General features: G+C 31.6%; 2 protein-coding genes across 2 annotated transcripts; both read right to left on the reverse strand.

Annotated features, from left to right (window-relative positions):
- Positions 1-905: 905 nt before the first annotated feature.
- Positions 906-1,633, reverse strand: LOC107429329 (extensin). The gene has a single exon (XM_016039998.4). It carries the CDS (start codon positions 1,446-1,448, stop codon positions 1,014-1,016), a length of 435 nt encoding a protein of 144 aa, XP_015895484.1. The 5' UTR covers positions 1,449-1,633; the 3' UTR covers positions 906-1,013.
- A 5,583-nt stretch (positions 1,634-7,216) lies between these two features.
- Positions 7,217-8,172, reverse strand: LOC107429315 (leucine-rich repeat extensin-like protein 3). Its single transcript, XM_016039982.4, has one exon. The coding sequence runs from the start codon at positions 7,906-7,908 to the stop codon at positions 7,504-7,506; it is 405 nt and encodes a 134-aa protein (XP_015895468.3). The 5' UTR covers positions 7,909-8,172; the 3' UTR covers positions 7,217-7,503.
- Positions 8,173-9,464: the final 1,292 nt, after the last annotated feature.

Here is a 9,464-nt window from a genome sequence, read left to right on the forward strand (position 1 = left end):
TTATGGGAATATTACAATCTTCTATTTGCAGTCAGCAGAATTGGCATGAAATCAGTTTGTTACCCTTTCATGCAATAAATATTACTTTTTGATGGGTAATTTCTCATGCAAAAAACATAAACAGAAAAAATGCTGATTATCAATTTCATTTTATTGAAGGTAATTAAGAAAGAAAGTAGAAAACAAAATGAAAACAGAGAAATTGTCATTTCTTTTGAACACTGAATGCTAGAAGCTAGTATATAAAACAAACTGAACCCAGAATATTTATCCTGCTGCAACTTGCTGTCTTTGATTGTCATTTTTCAACCACCCTATTTGAACGTCATTTTGAAATATCATATGTGGGAAAATTATTATTTAAAAATAAGACAAAAATGTATAAATATTTGTAAACTTTCTCTTTCATAAAATGGTTGAGAAATTATTATTCATATCTACTTCAATAAACTCAAGGGTGAATAAACTGAAAAGGACCATTTTCATTTGAGAAAAAACAAAAAAAAGAAAGATAAAAAAGACGATAAATAAAGTAAAAAGGACCATAAATAAAGGCAAAGGAAAGAATAGTTTTTTGGGATCACGAAGGTTCAATGAGCTCCCTCTGCTTCTTACCGATTGCGGTCCTTGATGTCCTCAATCCTCAGTCCAAAAAAGGTGATGCAATCAAGCGGTTACAATTTCATAATCAAAAAGCATTACCTCCACTACTACCAAACGAAAAAGTCAAGTTTTTTTTCTTTCTTTTTATTTTTAAAATTTTTTTATTACCATCATCTTCTTTTTCTCTCACTTTCAATTTCCATGGCTAACCAGGCCTCTCTGCGGAACACCGGAACCATTCACATACATAGCAAAATCTCTTCCAAACCCATAACCAATAATTTCATCACAGTACCAACATATTCCATAACATAAAATTTATTCCTAAGTAAAAATTTGATTCTCATTTCATTGAAAACATTTTAAATTTACAATAACATAATTTTTTTCACTAATAATTAATAATCAAGTTACATAGAATGAAAAAAGTAGCAAATGAGCAACAAAATAAGATTAGTCAGCGCAACCATGAGAGTTGATCTTCCAAGATTTCCTGCCGAAGAAGCATTTGTTCCATGAAGACCCGCCTTGTAGTAGAATGGAAAGTAAGGTAGGATAGGGTCAGGAGGGGGAGGTGAAGATCCAAATGAAGTACCATAAGGTGGAGGAGGGTTGTACGGATAATAAGACCCTGGAGGTGGGTTATAAAATCCTGTTTGTGACGACGGCGGCGGAGGCGGTGTCGTTGTTGTCGTCGGAGTTGTTGGTGTTGTTCCTGTCCCTGTCGGTGGCGGATAACATGGATACGGGCACGGTTCGTCGGAGACTGTTTCTCTAGGAAGATTGAGAACCATCAAGGCAAACAGAAGACTAGTGGAAAGAAGATGATTGAAGATTTTAGCCATGGTGTGCTTTGGAGTGGTGAAGGAGAAAAATGGAAGAGAAGGGTGAGGGAAAAAAAAATAAGTGGGTAGAGCAGTTAAGTGGTGGTGGTGTAACCTATAGCTATTAGAAGACCTTTGAGAATTTTGTCATGATTTGGAGAAAAGAAAAAGGGGGGAAAAAAAAGAGGATAGAAAAGATTGAAAAGCAAGTTCTATCTACTTCTCAATCTCATATATAAGTTTTTTCATGTAAAAAGTCATAATTGTACACACCAAGTATTTAGACACATGGACCCCATGAGTGCTTTGGAATATACTTAGGGTTTTTGTTTTGAAGAGATTATGCTCTTGTTTCTTCATTTTTCAATATAAATTATATAAGTCATGATCATATTCTGTATCGGTGAATTCAGTAAATTGCTGTTATAAGATTGATGTACATATCATATCATTTTATAAGTATAAAATGGAAACTGAATCTTTTTTTTTTTTTTTTCAAGCTAATTTGATTGTGACTAAGTGACTGATTAGCTAGGCATGGCATTGAATGATCAGGATGTGTTTGGTACAAATATAACCCTACAACAATGCAATAGGCATGAAATTCATGCATGATTAAGTAGGGAAAAAAAAAAAAAATTGAAGTTTTGGAATTGTCTTAAATGACTTGTAATCGAAACCATATGCTCATGATTCCTACAAATAATAAAGACTTCTGCTTAATTTGGTCCACACTCTCATTTTCACAAGGTGATTTTTGGTCTGCTTTCACCCGAACAAACTACAATTTTGATGCACTCCGACGAAAATATAATATTATTATAAATGTTTTGGTACTGATCTTGATGGATTAATGTTTTGTAGGGTCATCAAAAGGCCAAGCACATGTATATAATTATGGGTTGTAACTCTGTTTGTATATACGTATGTAAAAGTGCGCTTATAATATGTATGTATGTAAAAGTGTGCTAATAATCTTTTCCAGCTTATTGGCAGCATCAATATTAACTATTTGTTTCAAATTTGCATTTGATGTATTTCTTGGATCATTCATCAAAAAGATGTATATCTTGGATCTTGCCTAACAATTCTCCGAGTATTCATTTCTTTATTGGAAAAGCAAAAGCACTCATTGCATAACAAAAAAAAAAGTTAATTCATCTATATTATATAATATAATAAAGCTTATTTATATTATAGTATAGATTTTTTTTTTAATTGTTTTTCAAACAAAAATTTGCAAATACTTTGCACATATTTGCTAAATGGTAAAAGTTTAAGCAAGTACTTTATGGACTATGGTCGTACATAGCTTTGTTATTTTATTTGTTATTAATTATTATCTGTCCCAAAAAGTTGACTTTAATTACTTAATCACTAGGAGAAAAGTTTAGATAAGTATTAAATCTCATTTAATTTCTACTTCTGAGAAAAGACCTTCTGACGAGGAACTCCCTTCAAGACTTGAATATTTTTAGGTTCCCCAACATAATATATATATATATATATATATATAATTTATCTAAACAAAAGGGTATTAATTAATAACAAATCAAAAAGTCCTCTTTGGTGACAAGTATCTACCAGGCTTTAGCGAAAAAAAAAAAAAAACAGTGTCTACCAGTACCTTATATATAATCTCTATGTTTTCTACCAAACCCCCCTCAAAGGTTCCCAATATATAAGCCATGTGGATGTAGTTAAGTATTGTCAAGGTAGTAACTTAAATTCCACACCTAACCATGTTTCTTTATAATTTCGTGAGCAATCATGGAGAGAGACAGGTGGAAAAAGGACCAAATTTGAAACGTCCATTTTGGCGACTTATTATTAATTTTGGCTGATTTTGAAAGTGTGTTTTCATTTTTCAATTTCTTGATCAAGACCCCATATCTCATGCCATTGGAGAAATATTTCAAGTGAACAGCTGGATGTATAAAGCAGGTTGAGTGACTTTGACGCGAAGACCAAAACCCAACACAAACTCTCCACATACACCACTACCCACTTTATTGATTTTTAATTTTAAAAAAAAATATATATTACTTTTGTTTAACTTTTCTTTTTTTGGGAACTGATTTTGATCTAAAAACATTTAATTATTTATTTTTGAATTTATTTCAAAATATGACCGTTTGCCTTGAATTATTAATTAAGGCTCAATAATTGATAACTTAGTTTGATATATTTTCTAATTTTTCAAACCCAATGAGTTTGAGCCACATCAAAAGCCTAGAAGGATAAAATAGACAGGGAATCTCTTTTTAACCAATTAAGCCAAAGGGTTTAATTAATTTCCAGTGTCGGTGGGAAATTAAAAGCCACCTAATCGGTTTGTGGTTTTTCCACTTTGGACGTGTATGTGGTAGTTGCTATGGCTACTAATGATTCCAAATAAAAACCCATTAAACATATAAACGCCTTTCTTCTTTCTTGTTTCTTTTTCTTGTTCCTTTTGGTTCATGAACCTTAATCATGATTAAATATTGTACCTTTTTAAGATCTCATAGATATATAAGAAATTGTTTTTTAAAACCTTAATGCAAACACCGTATAGAGTAATACCTCAGCAAGCTAGCTAGCTCCGTTTGATGTGCTACAATTGTAAACAACAATTATTGTAATCTCAACCAAAAAAGTAGGATTAATGGTATTCCAAAAGTGCAAGCTTTCATAATAATCTCCTTTTTCTAGGTTCTCTAGTTTATTTTCCTTTTCAGAACATTGAAATCCTAATCTTTTAGCTATCTTTTTATTTTGATAAGAAAAAGAAAATTCTAGATAGTTGTCATGTAAAAGGGAAAAGCTTGCTAAGCAAGAGATACTGATATATCATTGATGGTATATCCAGAATTTCCTAGAATCTTCCATGGATGAAGAATTGTGGAGCTTTTTTTTTTTTTTGGTTCATTTTAATTCTGTAATATAGATGCCTTTTGCAGTTTGCAACCTCCATTTTAATTTTTGAAGGGCCAGTTCATCATTTCTCTTTCACCTTTATGATTGCTTTTCTTCTTGGTCCAACACACTACAGGCTGGTATGCTCTATAATTGTCAACCAAACAGATTGTTTTCTGAGTATTGAACTCGAGCTATACACATTTTTATACCAAATTTCACCGACTAGAATCACAAAAAAGAAAAAAAAAAAAGAAAAAAAAAGTTCACAAATTCTTTCTTTCTTTTTCTTTCAAAAGGAGCATATATATATATATATATATACATTATTTCAATTTTAGTCCTTTAGAAGATGGCCTTATTGTGGTGGTTGATTTGAAATTTTCGAAATTGATCGAAAGCCAAATTAAAGTTAATTATTATAGGCTGATTTTAGTATCATAACTTTGATAGAATTGTCACATATATAGTTTGCCTTTATGAGATAGTATTATTACAAAAATAAAATAAAAATGAATATAGTATTTCACTGTTTTTGCTTTATCTGGTTTTCCATTTCAATTTGTAGTTAAGTGGTCCTTGTAGTCTTTTACGATTAAAGTAAGAAAAAGTTAATGAAAGATGCCCCAACTCACTCTAGAACTTTTTAATTTTCGTTGTCTTGCAAAAAAGTCAAGATAAACCGGATTGCAATTTTGAAGCTAATTGAGACAGTGGTACAGGATTTGGCTATTAAAACGATCCACTACATTAATACCAACACCAAGATAAGGTATAAGTTATATAGAGAAAACTGGGATTTTGACGCATAGAAAAACATTCTCCGATTCAATAATTGTGAATCAATTTTATAACAAACATTCTAATCCCTGTAACTAAAAAGAGCCTACAAGTTTCTAACCAACCACAAGTTTTCTAAGTTTTGATAATTGAAACCCATCCTCTAAATAATTATACAATATGGATGATTTGAGCCTTGAACAACTTTGGTTATGTCCCGCAATCAAACAATATTATAAAATGGAATTCCTTACCCAAATTTAATCAATATATATATATATATATGATTTTTTCTTTGGGACTGGACTTTAATCCAAAATTAATTACCCTGAGACATAACTAATTTTGCATCACATCGATTGGCATGTTCCTCTTCACTCAATAATAATGATATATTTTTTTTCTTTATCGATTGGCGTGTTCCTCTTCACTCAATAAGAATGATATATATATTTTTTTTCTTTCTTTTTTTCAGGTCGACCATCCGCTTGGTGGAAGTTGGCTCAATCAACTTGGTTTATCCTCATTCTGCTGCAGGCAAAATATATATTTTGGAGAGAGAACAATTTTTTTTTATTTTAATTTTTTTCAGAAAATATGCAGAGACGGATGGAAAAGCCAACCAATTTCAGTTGAGTAAAAGTCAAGTACAAGCTAAGGGGTTGTGACCCACTTTAATAACATGTGTAAAACCCAAGAATGATAATGTGAAAAATATATATATATATTTTTCTAAAAAGTAACATTTTGGTTAAATCAATTTGTGGGACCTAATAGTTTCACCAAACCGAAGTTGATCTTCTGGAACTGACATCTGACACATGATCAGAATGGAATGAGCTCTGAATTCAAGATCAGGTTGGGATCTTCAACTTTCTCAAATTCTGAGTTAAACAACACGTGTCATGTGGAAATAGTTTAATCCCATTTTCATATTCAACCATAAAAAAAATAAAAAAATCTTACTGGAAATGGAGCAGAAACTGGAACTCTCTCTCCTTTTTAGAACTCCTCTGTTTTATTTATTTATTTTCCTCTGTTTTTTTGTTTTTTTTTTTTATTTGTTGTCAAATATTTGAAAAGTATTTGAATGGTTCCGATGTTAGATAGGTGATGTTATATTTACCATTTAAATATGTAAATTGTGGAAAGCACATTGAAAAATGGAATGTGATTCAAGAGAGGGGGATGGGGGGAGGGGGGTGAAAAAAAAATTGAAAATTGAAATAGTATTTTTCTTATTATGAATCATGATATAGATAAATAATAGAATATTTGATAAGTTTGATTTGTTCACGTATTTTCCGACTTATCTAATGTCCACATCTCAATGACAAATTATAATTTCTTGTTATTTTTGTTTTGTTCCTCGTTAAAGAATCTAATGGTTTATGGCTAATGATATTATGGACTTCGAGCTATTATTTTGTTGACTTGATAACGAAATGCATCATCTAAAATCTTCAATTATATAATAATAAGACTTCTTTTCTTTTCAAGCAAAAATTGGGATAGAGAAAGAAGCAACACTAATAACACTAATTAAGTGTATGACTGTTTTTCTTTTTGGAACAACCCGATAATAAAGTCCACTGTTTTTTAGACATAAAATGTAATTTTGAATTTTTCACCTTCAACATCAAAAACAAAGTAAAATATATAAAATTAATAGGATGATTGAAAATACTGGGTTTTTTGTGTGGTTTCTTTTTGGTCTTTTATGGTGGAATTAAGAACTAAATAGGTTTTGCCCTATAATATGTGCGAAAATTCAATAACAAGATCATCCCCCCAGTGCTTGAAACGTGTAAAGATTAGGTTGATTCTTAACAACATCACCAACTAAGAAATGGCCCACGTTGAAAGGAAATTTTTAATTAAGACTTTAGTGGAAACGCGAGCTGGTGAGTAGTCAATGGCTCCATTAGAGCTCAACCTCTAGTAGTTTATCATCAATAATGAACTACATCATTTTTTTCCTGTCAAAATTTTAATATTCTTTATAATTAAATACCAAGAAGAAAACTCAATTTTGAATAACCAATTGTATTGCTCCAAACATTTAACACCAAAAATCATGAAGATAACAAAAAAACAAAAAAAAAAGTCGCTAGATCATCAACATCTTTTTGTTATACAAGATGAAAACAAAAGAAGTTCATTACAATTTCTCGATGAGATGATAAAAACAAATTGAAAACAGGAAAATCTTGTTATTTCAAAGTTATTGAACAATTGAGAGAAAGTAGTGCTTCCAAACTAAGATACTAAAACACTTTTCCTTGTTTAGGTACAAAACTCCCCTGCTTTCCCTTTTTTTTTTTTTATATCTTACCCCTGTCCATGAAAAATTTCCATACGCTTAAAATCTTAAAATCTTACCGTATAAAAAAGGTCATCAAAAAGCTACAAGACCCAGCAACAATCCAAAGCCAACCAAAAAAGGCAACCCCATGACCAAATTCTTCTTAGTGGCTCCATTGAAATCCCCATCAACAGGGTACAAGTTCCCCGGTGGACCAGTTATGTACAGAAATGATGATGGCGGTGGAGGGCAGTACTGGGTTGGCGGCTTTTTCGGAGAAGGTGGAGATGGCGGTGGTGATGCCGGAGGTGGTGGTGGTGATGGCGGCGGCGGAGATGGCGATGGTGGTGGGTATTGGGTGCATGGAGCGCACTTTTCACCCCCAGGCGCTGGAACTTCATCTAGCTTCCTTGAATCCAAGCCATTGATTGGAGTAGAGGCAATAGCAATCAGAACAACAAATAGATTTACAACCATCGGAACTTTGAAACCCTGCATTTTAAATCCGAAATTGGATTTAATTTTGATCACCAAGATGCTTAATTTTTTCTTTGGGTTTGATCTAGTTGAGAAAGAGAAAAGAAAAAAACAAAAGGTTCAAGTTTTGAGAAAAAGTGTAAAGATAGTGCGGTTTCGTTACGTTAATAGGTGCATGGGAACTGTAAAAGTGGTCTAAAACAGGGTGTTTTGGGGGTGGGTTTGGATGGTTTGGTATTTTAGAGGCCAAATTGGAGTGAACGAGTTGTGTTCTTAAGGGGATTTTCTAAGAGACTCTAGCTTTTTCAACAAGGGAATCGCATTTGCATGTGGGATGGTCCAAAAATTATGGACCCCACCATGTACAATTTCAGCCCCTTTGATGCAACATGATGTAATATGTTTTTTTATATATTATAAAATTATTAATTTGCAGACCATATTAGATTACTTTTGATGATCTATGAAATCTTATAGGTGCCATTCTATGTATCTTGAGGTTGTAATCAATTCGGACCATTAATTGGGTGGAAATTTTGAGTAAAATAAGTACTCCATACCTACTAACAAAATATGGTATGGAGTATTGCAAAGACAAATCTAAAGGTTTATACGTATTTGTGGAATCCTATACCTTGCATACATAACAAAGCTATACCTTTCTTACAAAAAATGCGATTTTTGTGATTTTGGACAGCCTATTGATGATGAACCTAAATCCAGCTTCCTATGAAATGAAAGCTTTCGTTGTCCACATGATTCACTCATCTTTTAAGGGGATTTTGCATGTTAAGCACATGATTAATGCACAATATATATAGATCGCCTAATAATTATTGAAGCTTATCCGTATTCTTCAATTATTGATATTATATGATCTGTACATATAAATAAGGAACCAAACCATGGTCACGTATTATCGCAAAAAATAAAAATATTAAATAAAATATAAGGACTCTTACTCATTAATCCAATGCTATCAAGAACATGAACATTGTAAGTTCTTATTGCCAATAATTTTTCGTTAAATATTAATATAAACATATTCTATTAGGCAAAAGAAAAGAAAAATTATGATTTTCTCTGCCATTAATGGACTAAAGTAGATTTGCAAGAAGGGAAAAAGAGAGAGAGAGAGAGAGAGAGAGAGAGAGAGAGAGAGAGAGAGAGATTTAAACTTGAATAATAGATGTACTATTAAGAAACTTACATAGTGAAATAGTTTAATAATAAAATGTAAAGACCTTACCTATATTAAAGCAGAAAACGAAATGAAGTCAACCTTGTTCCAGGAAAAATTTCTGTAGTGAAAGATTTTTTGAGATGCATATAGTTATCAAAGAAAGAGGCTTGTAGGTATACATAATACATAAACCCTAAAGTATTTATATTTTATACAACATCTATTGAAAGTAACAAAATTCGATAAATAAAAAACAGGTAACAAAATCTGACTTGGAGGGGGCACAATAACAGCTTTACATGGTAAATAATTAAAGTAAAAATAAAAATTTGAGAAATCCGCCCCTGATCATACTATAAAAATAATGATTTGATACACAATACTTGTATTTTAT

Source organism: Ziziphus jujuba, chromosome 12 (genome assembly GCF_031755915.1).
Source record: "Ziziphus jujuba cultivar Dongzao chromosome 12, ASM3175591v1".
Lineage (NCBI taxonomy): Eukaryota > Viridiplantae > Streptophyta > Magnoliopsida > Rosales > Rhamnaceae > Ziziphus > Ziziphus jujuba.

What these genes read in the sequence shown, in the direction of transcription:
- LOC107429329 (XM_016039998.4), bottom strand. Translation starts at nt 1,448, where the DNA reads ATGGCTAAAATCTTCAATCATCTTCTTTCCACTAGTCTTCTGTTTGCC.
- LOC107429315 (XM_016039982.4), bottom strand. Translation starts at nt 7,908, where the DNA reads ATGCAGGGTTTCAAAGTTCCGATGGTTGTAAATCTATTTGTTGTTCTG.